The 24,609-nt window shown below is 30.4% G+C and overlaps 2 protein-coding genes across 2 annotated transcripts; both read left to right on the top strand.

The window, feature by feature from the left end:
• The first annotated feature begins 5,644 nt into the window (after positions 1 to 5,644).
• LOC130965049 (uncharacterized) lies at positions 5,645 to 6,502 on the top strand. The gene has a single exon (XM_057889918.1). The coding sequence runs from the start codon at positions 5,645 to 5,647 to the stop codon at positions 6,500 to 6,502; it is 858 nt and encodes a 285-aa protein (XP_057745901.1).
• A 6,588-nt stretch (positions 6,503 to 13,090) lies between these two features.
• LOC130965033 (sugar transporter ERD6-like 6) lies at positions 13,091 to 24,515 on the top strand. Its single transcript, XM_057889917.1, has 18 exons — positions 13,091 to 13,225; positions 14,009 to 14,071; positions 14,189 to 14,278; positions 15,214 to 15,273; positions 15,509 to 15,574; positions 16,974 to 17,039; positions 17,147 to 17,222; positions 18,139 to 18,203; positions 18,301 to 18,393; positions 18,961 to 19,041; positions 19,177 to 19,261; positions 20,067 to 20,113; positions 20,460 to 20,522; positions 20,632 to 20,691; positions 21,276 to 21,341; positions 21,447 to 21,506; positions 23,895 to 24,009; positions 24,400 to 24,515. The coding sequence occupies exons 1-18, from the start codon at positions 13,091 to 13,093 to the stop codon at positions 24,513 to 24,515; spliced, it is 1,407 nt and encodes a 468-aa protein (XP_057745900.1).
• Positions 24,516 to 24,609: the final 94 nt, after the last annotated feature.

Genomic DNA, 24,609 nt, shown 5'->3' with positions numbered 1-24,609 from the left:
ACTTCAATATGTTTGGTGCGCTCATGAAACACTAGATTGGCAGCAATGTACATGGTTGATTGATTATCACAATGGAAATTAATAGGTTACAGATGAGGAAGTTGGTAATCATGCAGCAAATACAATAACTATTGACCCTCTTTTGTTGCTTGAGTTATGGCTCGATACTCTGCTTTCGAAGAAGAACAAGCCACAGTCGTCTGCTTCTTACTCTTCCAAGAGACGAGAGAAGATTCCAAGAAAAAACAATAATCTGTCACTGATTTCCTAGAATCAACACATATTGCCCAATTCGAATCAACAAAACCAAAGAGGCGAAGAACATTTTCGCGAGAGCTTGTTTGATGTAACCAAGGATATGTAGAGCAACCTTGTAGTGTTCATCAGTAGCACAATCAAGAAGTTGACTAAGCTTTCCCACAGCAAATGCAATATCTCGCCATGTATTAGTCAAATATAGTAACCTTACAAGTAACCTCTGAAAACATGTCAGATCCTCAAGTCTCATACCATTCTCTTTAGAAATTTTACCATTATAAAGCATAGGAACACTGGCTGGTTTCGCCTCTAACATCCCACACTCCTCAAGTAAGTCAAGTGTGTATTTACCTTGATATAAAGCAATGCCTTGGAAACTACATGCTATTTCCATACCAAGAAAAATTTTAGCTTTTCCAAATCTTTAATGCTAAATTCAGCATCTAATGCTTTCTTGATAGCCTCAATTTCAACCAAATTGTCTCCAGATAAAACTAAATCATCCACATATACAAGAATTACAGCTAAGCCATTATTAGTGTATTTGGTGAAGAAAGAATGATCATGGCTTGATTTGATGAAGCCATGCTGCTGAAGAAAACCTGTGAGACGCAAATTCCATTACCGACTAGCCTGTTTGAGACCATACAAAAATTTGTCAAGCCGATAAACTGCACTATTGGGGACAACAAGGCTTTGTGGAGGAAGCATGTATACTTCTTCTTGTAACTTACCATGCAAAAAAGCGGTATTCACATCCAGCTAGTATAATTCTCACCTTTTTTCTGCTGCCAAAGTGAGTAAAAGTCTCAACGTAGTAAGTTTTACAATCGGACTAAATGTATCAAAATAATCATAGCTAGTTTGCTGACTAAAACCTCGAGCCACAAGCCGAGCTTTATGCCTTTCAATACTCCCATCGGGATTGAAGTTAATCTTAAAGACCCACTTGCAACCAATAACATGCTTTCTTGGAGGCAAAGAAGTAATTGCCCAAATTTTGTTCTTTTCAAGAGTGAGTAACTCCAGACCAATTACATTTCTCCAACACTCATGCACAACAGCTTGTTCATAAGTCTTCGCCTCAACTGTAGTAGTTATAACAAGGAAAATAGCTCTATGGATGGGGGATAGCCACCATAATCCACCATTTGAAGTAGTCCATATTGCCTCGAACATGATTGAACATTAAAGCAACCTATGTTAACCAACATGCAATAATAGTCTTGTAGGTAATTAGGTGGCTTTCTAATGTGGGTGAATTTTCTAGGACCATGAACATGATGGGATGAACTAGGTTGAGATGCATGAGAATGAGAAGTTAGTGTATGTGAAACTGGTGTACTATGAGATGTATTTGACTATTTGTGGGCTCATGATGTGTATGTTGAGATCTTAAGTCATGCAATTATGGCGGATGTGATGTATAGGAATGTAATGGGGATGAATGATATTGCAAATTCAATGAATTATCAACAAAAGGATCAATGTCATCAAAATGATAAGTAACGTTATACATGAGAGCAAATTCAGATTGACTTTTTTTAAGAAATGACTGAGTGGATTTATATGAAAAACAATGATCCTAAAATTCTACATTTTTGGACAAATATGTTTTTTTAGTGTGAAGCTCAAATAGAACATACCTTTTAGTGCCGATTTGATAACCAAGAAATACATTTTTTAGTGTCTTTAAGTCAATTTTTTTTTTCTTTGTGAAACCAAAAATTTTAAGATGATTTATGTTAGCATTCTTGTTAAATAAAAGTGCAAAGAGAGTTTGATTTTTTTAAAATTGGACTTGATAATCGATTTATTAAACGTACAGTTTGACCCATGGCATAATTTCAAAAACACTTTGGTAAACCAGATTGAAAAAATAATACCCTTGCAATATTTAATATGTGTGAATGTTTTCTCTCAATAATACCATTTTGTTGGGACATTTCAACACAAGAAGTTTGATGAATGATGTCATGTAAAGTGTAAAAAGGAGTGATTTTAAACTCAGGATCATTACCCGAGTAAATGGTCTTAACTTGGGTTTGAAATTGAGATTTAACCTAGATTATAAAATTCTATTCCTCCTTTCTACAACACCATTTTGCTGTAGTGTTCAAGGACATGAGAAGTTGTGTGATATGTCACATTTATTATAAAAAGATTCAAAATGTTAGTTTTCAAATTCTTTACGATGATCAGTTCGAATTGAGACAATTTTTATATTCTTTTTTATTTTGAATCTTCTTGCTGAATTTTTAAAAAACAGAAAATGCTTAATGATTATGAGCTAATAAGAACACTCAACCAAACTGAGTGTAATCATCCACAATAACTATTTCATAACTTTTTTCTCCAATACTGAGTTTTAGTTAGTCCAAACAGGTCAAGATACAACAATTCCAATAGTTTCTTAGTAGAAACATCTTCCATGGATTTGAAAGAAATTTTTTTTATTACTCATTTGACAAGTATCACAAGTGATGTCTTTATCAAACTTAATGTTAGGAGGACCTCTTACTAAACCTCTTTTAACAAGTTTAGAAATTTGGAACATGCTAGCATATCCTAATCTCTTATGCCACATCCATTTTTTAGATTTCATTGAAGAAAAATAAGTTATATTTTGAACCTTAAAATTATCTAGAGTGAGACCATAGATATTGTTACATCTTTTTGCAATAAATAAAATAGCTCCTATTTTTTCATTTATGACTCTACAATCTAATTTTCTAAAGATTACTGCATATTCAATGTCACATGTAGTGACCCTCAATTTTAAAAATATAAATATAAATAAGTTATAATTTATTTTATAAAATTAGAATTTTTTATTTTTAGAAAAATTATTTTTATTATCAATAATTAAACTAATTTTATAATAATTTAAATTTAATCAAATTTATATTATTATTATTATTATTATTATTATTATTATTATTATTATTATTATTATTATTATATATACTTACCGTAAGTATTAAATTGCATTATAAGTTTATATATATATATATCATATTCATTGCATTACTATTATTATTATTATTATTATTACGTTTATTATTATTATTATTATTACATGACCATCATTACTATCGCTAGTATTATTATTATTATTATTAGCTATAAAGCATAGGAGATAAAAGGTGGTTTAAACTTTGCATCAAGTTACATATATATTGTTATTATCATTATGCATTAGGTTATGTGTTATATATATATATATGGCATCTATATAATAGAGAAACCAAGGCGGTTTATAGTTTATACATAATAATAATAAAAAAAAGCTAAGACGGTCATATATATACATATATACGTGAATATCGTAAGGGAGAGGGAAGAACGTAACGAAGAGAAAAAACATAAACTCTTCCGAACTTCCGGCTTCGATTTCTTGAAATCCGTAACTCCAATAAAAAATCTAATCCGGAGGCATAAACGATTTTGGACATTTCTTCTTCAATAGCTCAGTCAAAAAGCTTCTCCGGAGTTTTGAATATTTTGATTCCGTACGAAGGTATGGTTTTGGTTTCTCGTAGTTAATATTTAATGTCACGTGAAAACTTAGGCTAGAAGAGCTTAAGATAGGAATGAACTGAGTGAATAATTGATGGTTTGTGTATATGGTATAAAATGTGAGGTTTAGCTGTTGTCAATAATTTGCTGTTGAAGTTGGTCGGTTTGGAAAAAGATTTAATATTAGTATTTGTTTGATTATGAAATAATTGGTTACTGGAAATGATTTGAGTGACTGAGAGGGTTTGGTTTGATAGTTGGGACCCTTTAAGGGTGGCAGAAATTTGAGTCTTAGAGGAGATAATGCCAAAATTTCTTTAAGAATTGGAGTTTGATTTGAGGTGGTATTTTAAAAAGAAAGAGATTATTATGTGGCTTGTGTATTTGAGACTATTTATTGACCCTCTGTCGCAAGATGTGACCGGGCACTTTAACACCCCGGATTCCCCCATGGGCATGCATATAAATATGAATATTGAAATATATTTGAGCTTGGAGTATAACTCCATGGAATACTATTATTGAGCTTGGAGTTTGACTCCATGGAATATATTTGAGCTTGGAGTTTAACTCCATGGAATATTATTGAGCTTGGGGATGCGCGCACAGAGGGACTGTCTAATGGTTAACTACCAGGACTTGTCGGGTTGGCTGTATAACCGACAGATGAGACTCATCAGCCATAGGACAGGCATATCATATGCATTTGTTTGCTTTGTTTGGGTGTGCATTGTTTTAGTTTGCTTAACTGTTAAATTCTGCTTATCTGCTACTTGTTCTACTTGCTGTAAATGCTTCTCTATTTGTGTTTTCCTTGTCTGTAATGTTTGTCTATATAATTGAGAGGCCCCTTGTCTGGCGAAGGAATGACGAGGGTTGTTCCACCAGTGATTCAGAGGATTAGAAGTGACAGAAAGTAGAATCTTGGGTTAAAGTTAGATTCAGAACTAGAATACCTTAGACAATTTACCTAACTTCCGGTTTAGTTGAATTCTTAAGCTGAAATCTGAGAGTCGAAGTTCTAGGAATGCCTCGGACTTTCCCGAGACCTTTTATATTAACTATGCGGGCACCTTTACCATACTGAGAACCTCCGGTTCTCATCCCATACTATGTTGTTGTTTTTCAGATGCAGGTCGAGAGACACCTCGTTGAGCGTTTGGGTATCTTCCTTACGAGCAAAGAACTGTCTTTTGGACTGTCATATTTTGTTTTAGGCTATGTATATATGTTTATAGAATCTCCGCATGTATATTTTGTGTTTTGTCCCTCCTAGAGGTCGACTTGGAGATACAGGGGTTTATTTTGTGGTTTGAGTTTTATTTTGGGTTGTATATATACATAATTATATACTCTGGTCGGCCTTAGCTTCGCAGGTCGAGTCTGGAGCTTGCTATCTGAGTTTTGGAACTCTGATATGTATATATATGTGTTCAGTTATATTTCGATTTTACCTGTCCGTTTTACGAATATCCATGCGAGTGTGTCACGATTTTCTGTTTATCAATTTGTTTAGCTTGTTCTTCAAGGCTCCTAAATATGATTTCACCCAACTATATCTATGTAGATATCATTTTCTTTTAGAGGTCGTAATACCTTGCCACCTCTGCTTTACGACTTAAGCGTAAGGCCCTGTGTGGTAGGGTGTTACATTATGGTATCAGAGCAGTTCGTTCCTGTAGAGCCTGAGGGATGGACTGATTATGCTTCTGGGCATACTCTGGGTGTGTGTATGTACTATTAGGATATCTGATTGATATATGTGGCATAAATATTCATGAGCATGCATTTGGAACTTGAAGCATTAAACTTGCGATATTGAGACTGATCAACTTAATATCACTTGTTTGGTGTGAACAGGGACCAGATGTCGTCTCGTGGATCCGAACGAGGTATACGGAGAGAAAATCCCGAGGTTGAACCAGTGCAAGGACGTCGAGGTGGAAACCCTAGTGCTAGTACGAGTAACATAAGTCGATACTATAAGTCAATGACCCTTACTGATTTCCTCAAGAATGGTCCACCTCGGTTTAACGGAAATGCTAATGCCCTGGAGGCTGATCAGTGGTTTCGAGAAGTAGAGAGGTTTTTGTACACTCAGCACATTCCTGAAGTACAATCAGTGGAGATAGTGACTCATATGTTGGAGGGAGATGCTCAGAATTGGTGGCAAGAGTTGTGTCATAACTTGCAGGTGGAGTTAACGGATGTCCCTTGGCATAGATTCAAGACAGAGTTTTACGGGAAATATTTCTTGCATGTGTTTCGCATTGCAAAAGAATTGGAGTTAATGCAGCTGAAGCAAAAGGATATGTCTGTCGCTGACTATACCCGTGAATTCGACAATCTGTGCCGTTTCTCAAAAACTTGTCAAGGAAATCCAGCCGATTATGAGGAATGGAAGTGTGCTCAGTATGAGAAAGGACTAAGGAGAGATATCTTTAATTACGTGTATCCACAAAAGCTAACAAATTTCACTGAGTTGGTTAAGAAGAGCCAGCTCGCTGAGGATTGCTCCATGAAGTGGACACTGCTACAGGAAGGCTTTGGTGAGACCACTCCAGAAGAGCCGCGCAGGTACGGACTGGGAATGTGTTTTCGATGTGGAGCACCGGGACATATGTCTAGGGATTGTTCGCGTGGGAGAGCCGCAGATACGGGTTGGCCACGACAGGATCGAGGTAAGTATGATACCAAATGCGTAGAAAGGATTTGTTCTGTATAGAGCTAGGACCCCGCTTTCGTTTAGGTTACATAACCAGATATGGAAGTTTAGGACTAGAAAGACTGGGCGTAGTTTTGGACTTAGATACATACTAGAAATTTAGGCCGATAGAAATATCTCTTTAATAACTGGTTAGGTGTCAAGAGAAAAAGTAAGTTGTGATAGAATTAGTGTCAGAGGCTGAACCAGTTTCGAAAGTATTACGTATGATGACACCATTAGAATCGGCAGAATTAGGAACTAGATGAAACGAGTATTAAAAGCGATAAACCCGTCATTCTAATATCAGCCTGCCTTATAACCCTTTTGCATCGAGCCTATCTTGTATCTTTTACTTGCATAGACTTTTAAGCCATAAGAATATCCTGAATTTGCAAACTAAACATGTCAAATCTTTCTGTTTTTCTTTGACATGTTTAAGAAGGGAAGTTACGTTAGTATGAATCTTTTCCATGTTATATCAATTTTCGAGGGCGAAAATTTTTATAAGGTGGGTAGAATGTAGTGACCCTCAGTTTTAAAAATATAAATATAAATAAGTTATAATTTATTTTATAAAATTAGAATTCTTTATTTTTAGAAAAATTATTTTTATTATCAATAATTAAACTAATTTTATAATAATTTAAATTTAATCAAATTATATATTATTATATTATTATTATTATTATTATTATTATTATTATTATTATTATTATTATTATATATACTTACCGTAAGTATTAAATTGCATTATAAGTTTATATATATATATATCATATTCATTGCATTACTATTATTATTATTATTATTATTATTATTATTATTAAGTTTATTATTATTATTATTATTACATGACCATCATTACTATCGCTAGTATTATTATTATTATTATTAGCTATAAAGCATAGGAGATAAAAGGTGGTTTAAACTTTGCATCAAGTTACATATATATTGTTATTATCATTATGCATTAGGTTATGTGTTATATATATATATATATGGCATCTATATAATAGAGAAACCAAGGCGGTTTATAGTTTATACATAATAATAATAAAAAAAAGCTAAGACGGTCATATATATATATACATATATACGTGAATATCGTAAGGGAGAGAGGGAAGAACGTAACGAAGAGAAAAAACATAAACTCTTCCGAACTTCCGGCTTCGATTTCTTGAAATCCGTAACTCCAATAAAAAATCTAATCCGGAGGCATAAACGATTTTGGACATTTTCTTCTTCAATAGCTCAGTCAAAAAGCTTCTCCGGAGTTTTGAATATTTTGATTCCGTACGAAGGTATGGTTTTGGTTTCTCGTAGTTAATATTTAATGTCACGTGAAAACTTAGGCTAGAAGAGCTTAAGATAGGAATGAACTGAGTGAATAATTGATGGTTTGTGTATATGGTATAAAATGTGAGGTTTAGCTGTTGTCAATAATTTGCTGTTGAAGTTGGTCGGTTTGGAAAAAGATTTAATATTAGTATTTGTTTGATTATGAAATAATTGGTTACTGGAAATGATTTGAGTGACTGAGAGGTGTTTGGTTTGATAGTTGGGACCCTTTAAGGGTGGCAGAAATTTGAGTCTTAGAGGAGATAATGCCAAAATTTCTTTAAGAATTGGAGTTTGATTTGAGGTGGTATTTTAAAAAGAAAGAGATTATTATGTGGCTTGTGTATTTGAGACTATTTATTGACCCTCTGTCGCAAGATGTGACCGGGCACTTTAACACCCCGGATTCCCCCATGGGCATGCATATAAATATGAATATTGAATATTATATTTGAGCTTGGAGTATAACTCCATGGAATACTATATTATTGAGCTTGGAGTTTGACTCCATGGAATATTATATTTGAGCTTGGAGTTTAACTCCATGGAATATTATTGAGCTTGGGGATGCGCGCACAGAGGGACTGTCTAATGGTTAACTACCAGGACTTGTCGGGTTGGCTGTATAACCGACAGATGAGACTCATCAGCCATAGGACAGGCATACATCATATGCATTTGTTTGCTTTGTTTGGGTGTGCATTGTTTTAGTTTGCTTAACTGTTAAATTCTGCTTATCTGCTACTTGTTCTACTTGCTGTAAATGCTTCTCTATTTGTGTTTTCCTTGTCTGTAATGTTTGTCTATATAATTGAGAGGCCCCTTGTCTGGCGAAGGAATGACGAGGGTTGTTCCACCAGTGATTCAGAGGATTAGAAGTGACAGAAAGTAGAATCTTGGGTTAAAGTTAGATTCAGAACTAGAATACCTTAGACAATTTACCTAACTTCCGGTTTAGTTGAATTCTTAAGCTGAAATCTGAGAGTCGAAGTTCTAGGAATGCCTCGGACTTTCCCGAGACCTTTTATATTAACTATGCGGGCACCTTTACCATACTGAGAACCTCCGGTTCTCATCCCATACTATGTTGTTGTTTTTCAGATGCAGGTCGAGAGACACCTCGTTGAGCGTTTGGGTATCTTCCTTACGAGCGAAGAACTGTCTTTTGGACTGTCATATTTTGTTTTAGGCTATGTATATATGTTTATAGAATCTCCGCATGTATATTTTGTGTTTTGTCCCTCCTAGAGGTCGACTTGGAGATACAGGGGTTTATTTTGTGGTTTGAGTTTTATTTTGGGTTGTATATATACATAATTATATACTCTGGTCGGCCTTAGCTTCGCAGGTCGAGTCTGGAGCTTGCTATCTGAGTTTTGGAACTCTGATATGTATATATATGTGTTCAGTTATATTTCGATTTTACCTGTCCGTTTTACGAATATCCATGCGAGTGTGTCACGATTTTCTGTTTATCAATTTGTTTAGCTTGTTCTTCAAGGCTCCTAAATATGATTTCACCCAACTATATCTATGTAGATATCATTTTCTTTTAGAAGTCGTAATACCTTGCCACCTCTGCTTTACGACTTAAGCGTAAGGCCCTGTGTGGTAGGGTGTTACATCACATAATTGACTTATACTCAATAGATTATACTTTAACCTATCTATTTGAAAGACACTATCTATACAAGTTGAGAAATCTTTGCCAACCTTACCAATGACAATTATTTTACCTTTACCATGATCTTTGAAAGTGACAAATCCTCCATCATACTTGTTGAGTTTGATAAAGAAGGTAGCCTTTCTAGTCATATGACTTGAACATCCACTTTTAAGATATCACATGTCCTTTTTCTTCTTGAATGTAAGACAAACCTACATGTTCTTCAACTAACCTTAGGTATCAAAATCCATTTTGATCCTCTTATGTGAAATCTTTTTGGTTGTCCAATAGTATTATAATCATGAACAATTTTATACAATTTGTTATCATCACCAAAAGATTTTAGAAAAATGAAGCATTATTAAGGAACATGACCATTTCTATTGCATTTATAGTAATGGTTCTTATTTGTTGAATTTTGAGACTTGCTGAAAATTTTGGATTTAACATTCTTGGAAGAGAAAGTTTCAAATTTTTTAAAAGTTTGTTTGAAAACAGAATTACTTTCTTCTTTAAATCCAAGTCTAGATTTTTCAAAACTGGATCTTTGACAAGCAAGTAATTTGTTAAGATTTTGTGAATCTCAAAGAAATTTTGCTAGGTCTCCAATAAAATTCTTAATTTTCTCGCTTAGCCTTTCAATTTTAGCAATTAAATTAGTAAAGGCTGTGACCTAATGCTTAAGTTTGAATTTATTTAATTAAACTCTTAAAGTATTATTTTCTTCTTTCAAAGATTTCTCATTACAAGTTTCGGTTACCTTTACCTTTTCTAATAAAAATTTATTTTCAACTTTCAATACCTCATTTTCTTTTTTACGCTTAACATATTTATCAGAAAGATTTTTTGAGTTCATAGTAAAATTTTTTATAATAATATAGAGCAATTCATCAATGAATAAATCAGAAAGATCTACCTCATTTATGTCCATGTGATCAGCCATCAAGCACATTTGAGTCTCTTGATCAAAATATTTTTCATCTTCAGAATCAATGTCATTTTTCAAGTCTTTCCATGTTGCCATTAGCACATTCTTTTTGTCCTTCTTTGATTTTTCGTCTTTCTTCAATTGAGGACAGTCGGACTTAAAGTGATCTGGTTCCTTGCAGCGGTGACAAGTAAACTTGGATTGATCTTTCTTGAAATCTTTGGATGTAGTAGTTCCTTTGCCTTTGTTTTTGAATCTCATTAATCTTCTCATTTTCTTGCAAAGAGGACCATTTCTTCATTTGAGATACTGTCATCAAATTCCTCTTCTTTGGCTATCATTCTTGATTTCAATGCTACATTTTTTTTTTGTCATCTCTGTCTTGAGACAAGTGAGTAGTTTCATAGGCCAACAGCTAGCCTCTTAGCTCATCATAGGTGATTTTTATCAACATTATTTCTTTCAAAGATGGCTATACTTTTTACCTCCCACTTCTTAATAAGACTCCTCAAGATCTTCCTCTATCCACTCATTATCTTCCTTTGGCACCACATCTCCGTCAGTATTTTGCTTTGTTGGAATGTCAGGTCCATTGAAAATAATCTTTCAGATATTGTAGTCGATTGACTGCACGAAGATTCTCATTCTCTCTTTTCAGTATGAGTAGTTGATGTAGTTGAAGTAGGGAGGTCGATTGTTAGACTGTCCTTCAGTGAGTGTGTACGCCATGATGTTAGCACCCATATTATTGGTCGTGGATCTTTACTCCAAGCTGTAAAGCTTGACACATTGAGACCTTGCTCTTGATACTAATTGATGGAACTGATAGAACTTGAGAAGGGGGTTGAATCAAGTTAAATTCAGAAGTGAACTTCTTTTGCTTTGTTTTTTGTGGAAGTTGATTATGCAAGAGATTTTTTCTTTTTATCTCTAAAACCAGAAAGAAACAAAGAAGGGAATGAGGCCAACATGTATCCTGGTTCGGTTTTCTAGTACCATGAAACTTACATCCAATCTCCACCACAACCATAGTAAAATTTTCACTATAATCAACCAAATTACATATACCAATACTAATGAATTACAATCCTAATTCATCTAGTATCAAATTCTAAGCTTATACTCTAGCTACCACCAAGTGCTATCCCAACTTGGCAAAAGAAAATTCACTGTTTCAATCAGCCTTAAAGTGTTATCCCAACTTAGCAAGGAGAACTAAACCTTAGTTCAACAAAACCAAAATTACACAGAAACTATATTGGTTTTTTCATGCATTTCTCTTGCCTCTTCTCTCATGGCTTTTTCATATTTTTTACTCACAATAACAAGCATTTTTTTTTCAATTACAGAGAAATAACATTAGATAGGCATAATACTAAAATTTTGAATGAAGCTCAAGGTTGAAGGAAGATGATTTTTGCTCAAGTGGGAGAAATGATGCTCAAATGCCACACTATTCCTTACTTCAAATGATGTTGTGAGCCCAGCGTTATAGGATGCAGCTTGCTTTTCAAATTTTCTTCACCGCCTCTTCCAATTTCTGATACATTTTTTTCGTTGCAGCTGTCTTCTTTGACATGCAATACTTTTTCATTCTGCTCCACTACCTCTATTGTTTGAGGAGCTGCTCCACCACTTCTGCTCTCTTGCATGTTGTGTTTTGCTCTCCCACTTTTTGAATATTACTGATGTTCTTCGAGTAATGTTATTGTCTTTGTGTTCTTGTGCTCCAGCTATTTCATAATACTACCAAATATTTCACTTTTTTTTTTTCATAAATTTTTGAAACCTTCTTTTTTGGCTTCAAGTTTCGGATTGTTTTTTATAAAGTGTAATAGACTGAAATTTTGAAGTTGTGATATTTGAAATTGCTGAAGTAACTTGAATGTTAGGCTGAAATACGAAGTAATGGACCTACATCACTAACACACATATTAAACTAATTTAAATTATGAATGTTTGTCATCAATCATCATATATATAAACTCCAAAATCAATCTTAACTCAACATTCATATTTGCATTATATCTAATATCTTTAATTTTGTACTATAATATTTATATTTGCTAAACATATATGTATTAAGTGGGGGATTTCTTTAAACACTAAAATGTACAATGTTTTTACAATTTTATTTAGCTTTAATATTAATTATTAAATTTTTTTATTAAATAATTTAATTAATTTTACTTTCGGACAATGCGCGAGTTTAAATCTAGTCATAACAAAATCTCGTCAACAAATTCCTTTTCCTTTTTTAATAATAAGATTAAGGACAACCCTTCTCACTCTCCATTCAACATAGCACTGTCATCATGCATATTTAATTATAAATTTTTAATTAATCTCATCCACAAGAATATGCATCCAGCTTCATTTGTATCATAATAAAAAATTATAGTGTGAAGATATAAATTTATACAAAAAAAACATTCATTTTAAGTCATAAAAAATATTATCTAACAGTACTAATGATTCTGTTGACACCACACATGTATCTATTTAGAATCACAAAAAGAAATACATGTATCACATTTTTCGCATACCCAATTGAACCGGACAAGCTAAGAAGCAATACGGATCTTGTATGTTGTTAGCTTCTCATATTCTTAACCTTCTTGACATGCATTTCTCAAACTAAGAGAACAGATTAGAGTAACCTTCAACATAATTAATGGCTCATGCGGAGGATTCCGAGGATGCTAGAAACCTTAGGCAGCCACTCGTCAATGCCAATCATGGCTCCTCCATGTTTGTTATATTGTGTGTCTTGGTCGTTTGTTTGGGTCCTATTCAATTTGGTTTCACGGTGATACTTTCACTCTCTACAATTATATTAGTCACTATATGAGATCAACTCTTCTAAATCCAAACAAATAAGAGTATACTCATTCTTAAATTAAAATTGTGATACTTACCCATGATAGAAGTTATAATTTTAATGGTAATTTTATTTACTTTATTACCTTACAAATCTTTACTCTTTCTTTGGATTTTCTCCCACAATATGCATTGTGTTCCTTGTCGTGTAATTTTTTTTAAAGAGTATATATTCAAATAGATTTTTTTAGAATTTTGCATCGAACGTTTTCGTTAAAAAAAAAAACTATTATGTTGAAGTTCTTGAATTTTATTAATATATATATATATATATATATATATATATATATATATATATATATATATATAGAGGTTCTTTTGTCACATTTTTTATGATCTATTTATTCAAATAAAACTAACGAATTTGGTTAAAGCAGAGATTTATATATCTTACTTTTATAAAATTTAAAAATTTTAATGTATTAATAACATTTTTAGAAAAAAAACATTCGACCGAAAATTTTTTAGAGACTTATTTAAATATATACTATTTTTTTAAATATTAAAGTTTAGTTCAAATTAAGTGATTTAAAAAAGTACCAAATTAATGTTGTTGCCGAATCATGTGAAGCGTGACCTGGCCCGCCCGCCCGAAATTTGAATCCTTGCATAGAACATTTTTTCACTTTTCTTTTCATCTTGCACATGAATTTTTCTTTTTACTTTTTATAATGATTAAAATTATACTTCTTTTCTATTACATTATTAACAGATAGGGTATTCTTCGCCTACACAATCTGATATGATTCGAGATCTTGACCTCTCAATTTCAAAGGTATTTTGGGCGAGTGAGTTCTAATATTGTTTTCAATAATTATTTTGAAATACACATGTCATTTATTTTCGAATATTATATTCTATTTCTGATTTGTTGGATATATTGTTGGAATAGTTTTCACTTTTTGGATCTTTATGCAACGTTGGTGCAATGATAGGAGCAACGGCTAGTGGTCACATAGCAGAATACCTTGGCCGTAAAGGGGTATTATTTTTCATACTCCAACTTAATATATTTTTCATTTTCTCTTTAGTTTGTTACAAATATAAAGCATTCATTTTAATCTTCTATTTTATTAGCTTACCTATTTTAATTAAGATAGTATCAATATACTACTATTTTCTAATAATGAAATATTTGAATGCAAATGTTGAAAACTCTTTCTTCTTCTTTCACTATCACTAGGTTCCTCAAAGTGGATTGAAAGTCAAATACTTTTGGTTGATAGAATCTTTTTTTCCTCTAACCATTTTAATAACTTGTTGAACATATACTTATTAATATTATGGCCAAAATATTACCAATTTGATTCTTAAAGGACTATTATGTTGATAATTACTTCATAAAAATTATTTTTCTCCAAAAAATCTTGTGATACCAAAAAGGCCACTAAAACCAAGTAGTAAAAAGTAAAAACAGAATCTATCATTTAAGAACAATTAACTTTTAAGAAATACTCATTTGTCAATACTAATATTGAAGGTTTTAAATTAGCAGTTTCACCCAATTATATATTTTTAGCTTTTACATCTTTTCTTTACTACATATTTTGTAAATGTTTCAAAAAAAAGTATAGAATAAAGTTCTATTCGAACAACGAACACAATATCTATAAGATTACTAACATCCAATATTACTTTTTAATTAGAAGAATGCTTGAAATTAAAATTATCAAAATTTATAATTTTTGACATCAGCTAGTGATCTATTTAAAAATATGGGTTAAAATATGTTATTGAATTACTAAATTAAATGAATTAAGTTGATGACTAAAAGTAATAGCAAATTAAAAAATAATAAATTCTGATGGTCTTTTATTATTTCTCTTTTAATTATTTAATTTCAACGTTTAAAATGAGATTAACTACTTGTTTTGAAACTTTGATTGCAATTTATTGTTGGTGCGTTTTAAATTGCAGGCTCTAATAGTGGCAGCGGTCCCAAATATAATTGGATGGCTCACCATTTCAGTAGCCAATGTATGTAGTAATTAATTACTCGATAATGCTACGAAGACAAAAAAACAACCTTATTTAGTATTCATTAATTGTCGCAACAATTAATAAATACTAAATAAGACAAGTTATGGCTGTTTTTGGCTGATTTTCTTTGCCTACCAAATATTTTCGTTACTTAATTATGTCTAGTTTGTTGTCATGATGAATACTACTACAAAATCTTACATCTAACATTACCATTTATGTTATATTGTAGGACTCATCTCTTCTATTTATAGGAAGATTCTTGACAGGGTTTGGCGTCGGAATAATATCTTATGTGGTAATTTCACTTTCTAGTACTTCTTTTGTACATATCAACAATATCTAACTAGTTTAAGTGACGGAACACATTCCACACAATTTTAAAAATTAGTTAGAATGGCAAAATAACCTATTTTTTAGCAAAAAATGTTTGGTAATCAAAGAAAATCAACAAAAAACAGCCATAACTTATTTTATTTAACATTTATTTTGGTTGTTTTTTTTTTGTCTCCCTGACATTATCTAAAAAACGACCTTATTCTATTTAATTTTTGCCTTCTAGTTTTTCTTTTCTTTGCGCTTTAACCCCTTTCAATATATATAGAAAAAACAATAACGTTAAATATACCTTCCAAATTTATAATGAGAGTTATTTGAATTTTGAACTCATTCTCATTGCTTATAACTGTTATTATTAAGAATTTAATAAAGTATTATTTTTGTTCCTAATATTTGGGGTAAGTTTTATTTGTATCTCTAACGTTTAAATCGTTCTATTTATATTCTTAATATTTGTAAAAGTGATTCAGTGTTATCCGGCCGGCAATTATACATTATGAGCTTTAGTTGAAATTCTGAAAATCTCTTTTTGAAATTAGAATAATACAAATGTATGAGACAGAACTGATGATTCACTCAGGATAATAATTCATCAAAAATTAAAATTAATCCCTACAATATTTACATAATTCATTTTTTAGGGACATAATTAAACCTAAATATAAATAGTGGGTACAATATTAAAATCGAACACATCCAAGTTAGACTTAATTGAGAATGAATACATTCAAGTGAGAATAATTGAAAAATATAATCTAATCTATTTGTATAACTGACGGCAGAATAACATTAAATTACTTTTATAAATATTAGAAATACAAATAGAACGATTTAAATGTTAAGGACACAAATAAAACTTACCCAAATAATTAAGAACAAAATAATATTTTACTCTTAAAATTTTTTTTTATAAACAATCCAAACTATAATCAACCTCGCTCAAACTACCAACTGAATGAATAAAAATTGTATTTTATATAGCTATGAAATATTGTAATTATCTATTATTCTTAAAATCACACCAATGTAAACTTAAAATAATTTGAGAAATAGTATATGAAAATTCAATATAGTTGTGATTTTTCTAGAACTTTGAAGTCAGGGAAATAAAAATTCATGTTCAATATTATTGTGACGTATGTAAGTTCTATATGCATGAATAATAATTTGATTTATTCAATTAGCTTAGGTGGCAAATTAATTAGCTTTCCTTTCAAGTGTCTTTTAATGAAACGTGACAACACAATGTTTTCTATTTGCACAAACATATATTTTCTCTCATAATGCTCTTTAATTCATTTCCTTATCTTTTTCTATTTCATTTTTTCATCATAATAATTTTCTTAATATACATATAGGTGCCCGTTTACATAGCAGAAGTATCACCTCGAGATATGAGAGGTAGTCTTGGATCAGTGAACCAAGTTAGTGTTGTTATTACTTAACATCTTTAATTTACATGTCTTATTTGTTTTTTCAATTTTCTATACACATCAACTAACATGTAAAGTTATTTCACTATTTTTTTTAGCTCACAATCACCATTGGAATCATGTTGGCTTATTTGGCTGCACTTTTTGTTAAATGGAGAATGCTAGCAATTTTAGGTAAAGTCTTAACTACATCTATCTCATAATTATCAAAACAAGTTAACAATGAATATCAACATGATACAGAATAATATACAATAAATAAAGTTTAATTATAAGATAGATAAAAAAAATTTTGATTCTTTATCTCATTGTAAATATTCTTTTCTTTTAGAACTAGTAAGTAGGGTGGCAATATGTACCCTATCTGCGGGTATCCAACCCGACCCCACCCGGTCGGGTAGGGTTGCTAACCCGATCCGCAGTGGGTAGGGTAGGGTGTGGGTTGAGCCTCAACCCTACCCGACCAATCCGCACTCTATATATGTATATGTTATATACGTATATAAAAATATATTTTAAGTGGATGTTGAACCAAAAACCTCTCACTAAATACAAAAGATCCCTGACCACTAAAAAAAATTATTAATTGATAATTTAATATTTTTTTAATATAAAAGTCAGTTCTATTTTGAATTATCATCAAGTTATATAATAATACTGTATCTTTTTTGTAACCCGCAGGTAGGGTCGGATACCCCGTGGGTTAAGAGTGTGTAGGTTTAAGGTTGAGATAGGATTGAGTTTATATAAAAATCTCAACTCGCGGGTAGGATTAGGGTTGGATCCAAACCCTACCCTACCCTACCCATTGCCACCCCTGCTAGTGAGTCACTATCTTTTAATATTCTAAATTAGTGAGTTATCATTTTCTGATATTTTAGAATAAAAAATTATCTATTTATCTTGTAATTAGACTTTACTTATTGCATATTGTTCTATATCATGTTAAACTAATTAGGTTGAATGATTCGATAGTATTTTCCATCAAGAGTCACAAGAAATGCAGAATGCTTGCTGTAAAATTTGTTTTAAACACTGTGAATTAAAATAAATTTATTAGATACTAAAATATGTTTTGGTTTCTTTATAGGAGTTATTCCTTGTGCAATGTTAATACCAGGACTATTTTTCATTCCAGAATCCCCAAGATGGTTGGTATGTATCATATGAGTCAGTTGTTTAATATCAATAACGTGCTTTTTAAATGTGCTATATATTTTATATGATTCATTTTATTTTTAATTTTGTTTAGGCTGAAATGGGGATGATAGGAAAATTCGAAACTTCCTTACAAGCTTTACGAGGACCCAACACCGATATAACATTGGAAGCCCAAGAAATACAAGTATTTCATTTTATGGATATATACAAGTTTTATAATCATAACAAGTTCTAGCTAGGTTTGAATTTCCACCTTTGCATAAAAAAAAAAATAAAAAAAAGAAGAAAAAACATTTGATCAACGTGTAGATTATTATGTAGCTAATAGTAGTTTATGTTTTCTATTTTAAATTTAAAGATATCAAACATTGATTTACGTGCTGAAATTTTAAATTTATTAAATAAGAATTTTTCACCTACCTAATTCTATTACATGACTAAATCTTTTTGTTAACTAAATCTAATCAAATTGGTTTAACATAATAAAAATCAGTTATAATTAGTATTATTCTAAATCTTATTATTTAACTTGATTGGACTTGATTCATAAAAAAATTTAGACGTGTATGTAGCATTACTCAATATATTTATCATTGCGTTTGGTAGTTCATGAAATTTTACCATCTACATAAACTTTTATTGTCCAAAAGTATTTATATCTCTTTGTTATATATATAAACTTTTAATGTCCAAAAGTATTTATATCTCTTTGATTATATGGTTTAACAAATGTGATATATTCATAATGTAGGGTTCTTTGATGTCAAACAACAAATCAGATACTATACAATTTGCAGATTTGAAGAGGAGAAGATATTGGTTCCCTTTGGGGGTATGTTTCTCCTTTAATTAATAAAATAAATTCATCTGATCATTATTTATTCAACTTTCATTTATTTAATTGGATACTAGTTTGAGTTAAATTCTAATTATTTGTATTAAATAATCTTGTGTATGCATCATGAAGATAGGAATTGGATTACTTGTCCTTCAACAACTTTCTGGTATCAATGGAGTTCTTTTCTATTCTAGTGAGATCTTTAATAAGGCAGGTAGGTGATCAAATAATTTTGCATTAGTTTTCTTTCGGTAAGTAATAACAATTAACAAATAAACCTTCAAACTACAGAAATAAAATCTGCGAAGTTCGATGAGTTTTCGTATCTGTATGTTGGACACATTTTGGATACGACGATCTCATCGACATTCGTTTGACACGCTTATTTTCTTTAACTATGTTTTAATAAAAAAAATAAAAATTCTTCTTCAAATACGTTTAGATATACTTAAATACCATGTGTCCTTGTATACAATCTTATGATTCTTAATATATATTTTAAACTATATAATAAAAAATATATTAAAATAGTTAAAAGATAAATTTATATTTTTAATATCAATAAGATATCAAAATATTATTATAATTTATCTAAAAAATACTTTATATATATATATATATATATATATATGTTGTGTACCTGTATCTTAAAAGAATTTAAATTTATGTGTCCACGTGTTTAGTATCATATCGTATTCCGTGTTTGTGTCAATATTCGTGTATCATAGAATAAAATTATATGAAAGTTCCAAATCCAATCTTAAAACTATACCAAAGATTGAGACCTTTTTTAGATAATCTTCTCAGCTTTTCAAACTAAGGAAAAAACAGGGAAAAAAATAGAAACCATGCAAACTTGCTATACCTCTAGCTTTGAAAGCTCGAAAATCTTCAATATTTTGCATTAATTAACTATTAATTTTTGAGTCGCTATATGTTCATATAAACTATTTGTTACTTATTATCATCAACCTTGTTTGAGTTACAAAGTTATATACTTTTGTATCTAAATTTAATAGGAATCTCTTCCAGTAATGCAGCTACATTTGGTCTTGGAGCTATCCAGGTTAGAAAACTATCTTGTTCTAAAGTTATATATATAAATAAAGAAATTATTTTACATTAAGTATAAATTGTTATGAATTAGTTATCTTAAAAGTTTAAGTTATAAAAAATTACATAAATAATTATATATTTAATCAAAATAAATAATCAAATTTGTTCATGAAAAATCACTCACTCTTCAATTATTTTTAAAAAAAAAATTTTAATCAAATTGAAAAGAGAGAAAATAAATGGATGTAAAGTGTACTTGTAAATTAGCTGTGTACAAATAATAGTTCTGAATATATTCATTTTTTGTAAACATCAAAATATTAAATTTCATCTCACTGATAACTATGTTATTAAAGGTTTCAATGACTGGAATCACAGTGTGGTTGTTGGATAGAAGTGGCCGCAAATTACTTTTGATAGTAAGCACCAATTGAATATGATTTTTTTTTTTTCCAATATCCCTATAATGTAATCCTTTTAGAAATATATCACATTTGAGGTTGAATTTTCCTTGATTTTATTTTCTAGGTATCAACCTCTATAATGACAATTAGCCTACTCCTTATTGCAACAACATTTTATTTAGAGGTTAGTCAGATAAATATTTATTATAACAACTAAGTTTGTTATTAGTACCCAAATTTTGCTTTATTTTTTAGTAAAAGAAAGAAAACTCCAAGTCATTTAAGAGTATATATTCAAATAGATTCTTAAGAAATTTGCGTCAAATATTTTTGTCCCCAAATTTTAAAAAAATTATTACGTTAGTTGAGGTTCCTAAACTTTATAAAAATAAAACATATAAGTCATTTCATCACACTTTTAAATACCTATTTGTCAAAGTAAAAACAATGAAGATCTCTGACTAAGATAGAGACTTATATGTCTTACTTTTGTAAAATTTAAAAACCTTAATATAATAAAATTTTTTGGAGACAAAAATATTCAATATAAAATTTCTTAAAGACATATTCACTTAATTCAAAATAGTGACATTACCAGAATATTATTTTTTACTTATTTAATTTATTAATTCTTTATTTATAAAATAATTACTCAAATTAATTTCTAAAATTTTTAAAATTAGACATTTTAATTTCAAGATTTTATTTGTATCATTATATGCATAACTAATATATATGGAAAATTTTTGTTGGTTTGAATCCATGTAGGAAGTAGTATCATATGATTCAAATCTTCATACAACCTTGGAACTGCTATCAATTGCTAGTATTGTGGTATCATTTTATTTACTTTTTCATTTTTCTTGATGCTTGTTTATGCTTTAATTAATTTATTTAGTTGGTACATATATTAGCTTAGTTATCAACTTTTTTGTTTAGGCTATGATCATCGGTTTCTCACTAGGCACTGGACCAATTCCTTGGATCATAATGTCTGAGGTATGCACAAAGAATGATTGAGTACATTTGATCTTAAGTCATAGCGCCTTTTTTTTTTTTTTTTTGGTTTCCCACGGTATCCCCCAACCCGGCAAGTCAAGGACTAATCCGCCGCGGTACTGAGCTCCATTTAAGGGTTTGCCGCTGGCCAATGGGTTGCTGCATGCACAAGGCGGGATTCGAACCCCCGACACTTGTTTAAGCGGACTAGTGAGCTAACCACTAGACCAACCCAACTTGGTTATAGCGCCTATTTTTTAAATAAATAGAGTTTACTCTAACAAAAAAGCCCAAAACCTAAAACCCCGAAAAATACGCAAATAAGCCCAATAAAAATAATAGTATTAATTTGGAAAAAACAACCAAAAAAACCATTATTTTTTTTCACAAATAAAAAACGACTTATCCATATGATCTAACATTTTGTGAAACAATCATTCAAAATAATTAATAATGCCATGTAACTATGAAGTTAATCAAGTCAATAATTCTGTTAGTCATATAAGCATTTTTTGTTAACAGGGACGTGATCAATTAGTGTTTGAATGTTTTTGTCAAACTTTTAAATCTTTTAGGAGCTTTTTTTTTTACGTCTTTTAGGAGTATTTTTATCAGTCTCATAAAATTTCGTATACAATTTTGATGGTTTACTCTTTTGAAAAAAAATATTAATAAAATTTTAGTTTTTGTTTTCAAAAATTTTAATTTCGATGTCCTCACTTTTTAGAAATATTAAAGAAATTAAAATTTTGTGTTCTAAAATTGAAATTTCAGTTTCAATTTTTAGTCATTAGATACAATACTGAATTTCAATCTTTCAGTTTTAATACCTCAAAACATATACAGCCTAATTGTTTTGGACAATAATATTTCAGATAATATTCATTTTGGCAAATATGTCTCGTATGATTATTCGAGAGTTTTTAGACACTAAACATTTGTTCATGTTTCAAAAGATATATGATCAAGGCTTAATTGACTATAAGTTTTATAATCTAATTATAAAGAAGCTTGTAAGAAGTTATGATGTGAAATTATTTAAAAACTTAACCGTTCAAAACATGATAAATCAAACTTGAGAAGAGTCAATAATTACAAGAGCATAAAATCAAGTTTAGGTTTATATGTAACAAAATGAACATTTAGTTCTTGACGACCACACGATGGAGAACAGTTTGATGCTCCATTTGATGATGACATTGATGCTCTTGAATTACTTAAAGATCTATTGGGTTTTCATTCTGGGAGATTTATTAGAGAAGGATGACTTTCAACTAAGTATCCTTTTAATGAGTATGTGACTATAACTGATGAGGGATAATTAGAGTGTTACGTAGATTTAGAAAATAATTAAAACAAAAAATAATTTGATGCGATACAAGATAAAATGCAATTCTTGTATAATGATAACCAAACAATTAAGCTTGGGATGTCACCAAAAGAGAACAATATAATAATACTTTGTAGAATAGGTGGGTATATAGGTTAAAACATGAAATATTTTTATTTATAAGATATAAGACTAGATTGGCGATCAAGAGCTATATGCAAGAAAAGGGATATCAATTATAATGAAATCTTTTCATGAATTATAAAAAAGTAGGACTATCTTGAATTTAATCACAAGTTTTATTTTAGAAATAGAGCATATGAAAATAAAAATTATATTTTTTTATAATAATTTTAATGATGAAATTTATATGAAAAAATCTAAAGATTTCATGAAAAATGCAAAACAATCATATGTGCTAATTGAAGAAGAGTTTATAGTGCTTGAGGCAAGCTCTGAGACAGATACAAGAAGTTTGAGTCTGAGACAAAGATATAAGAAGTTTGAGTTTGCTACGGAGTAATATTAAATTTTTTAGAGACAATCTATAAAATATATCAAATGGCTTAAAAATGCATGAGAAACGAAGTTGAAAGGTAAATAGGTATGTTTTATGAAATTACAAACTTTTCCAAATATAAGATTCTTGTTCCAAGCTGTTTATAGGTATATAGCAACTACTTAAATTGTGTTTGCTAATCTAATATATAAAACAAAGATTTAACTTAGTTTACAAATAAATTATAATGACTCCTCTTAGGGGTTTGATGAATCTCGTCGTGTGCATACAGCAACCCATTGGTCAGCGACGAATTTTTAAATTTGCGACAAACTAAGCCTTAACCTGTTTGGTTGGAAGATGCCGTAAATAAAAAAAAAATTGGCCTCAAGATCATCATATTTCATCGAGCTTTTCGGTCAAATACAAATCTATAACATAAATTGATCAAAATATAGGGTCAAATATGGGCTAAAACAAACTGAGTCCTATTGAGGAACATGCATGATTAGTTTGTATTATGAAAAAGAAGTAATATAACAAATTAAGTACTTTTCAGATACTACCAAGTAATATTAAAGGGCTTGCTGGAAGTGTAGCTACGTTTATGAATTGGTTCACTGCCTCACTAGTAACCTTGACTGCTAACATGCTTCTAGAATGGAGTAATCCAGGTACTTTCTCTCTTTCCTCCCTAGGCCACTATATAATATTCATTTTTAACATTTGTTCTTCGTTTATTATTTTGTCTTTATTTACAAAGGTGAAAACTCATGTGCAGTCGATTTCACGTGAAGTTAATAGTTGAGAGCCTTTAGATGAAAATTTAGTCAAATCATCTAATGGCTCTCAGTTATCAACTTCACGTGAAGTCAACTGCATCTGAGTTTTCATCATTTGCAAATCACTTTTTAATCATGCACGTTTTAATTGATGGCCATTTCTTTTTAAGTTGCCTTCGTAATCTAAAAGTTATATTTATAGGATTAATTTCTTTTTTTTTTTTATGAAGAGGCTACAACTTTTTATTTTGACTTAATTTAATAGAATCTTATTTTAACCAGGAACATTCACAATTTATGCAACCTTTTCTGCCATCACCCTTGCTTTTGCAATACTATGGGTTCCTGAGACCAAGGGCAAAACATTGGAAGAAATTCAGGCATCATTTAATATATAACTTTGTTGATGACTACAAAATACATATACATGGTATTTTAATTGTTTATTGTATAGTAAGCTTCAATTTTGTATGCACGGGAGATTCTAGACAG

Source organism: Arachis stenosperma, chromosome 1 (assembly GCF_014773155.1).
Source record: "Arachis stenosperma cultivar V10309 chromosome 1, arast.V10309.gnm1.PFL2, whole genome shotgun sequence".
NCBI lineage: Eukaryota > Viridiplantae > Streptophyta > Magnoliopsida > Fabales > Fabaceae > Arachis > Arachis stenosperma.
The sequence above is the reverse complement of the archived record's forward strand: the minus strand, read 5'-3'. Positions and strand labels throughout refer to the sequence as shown.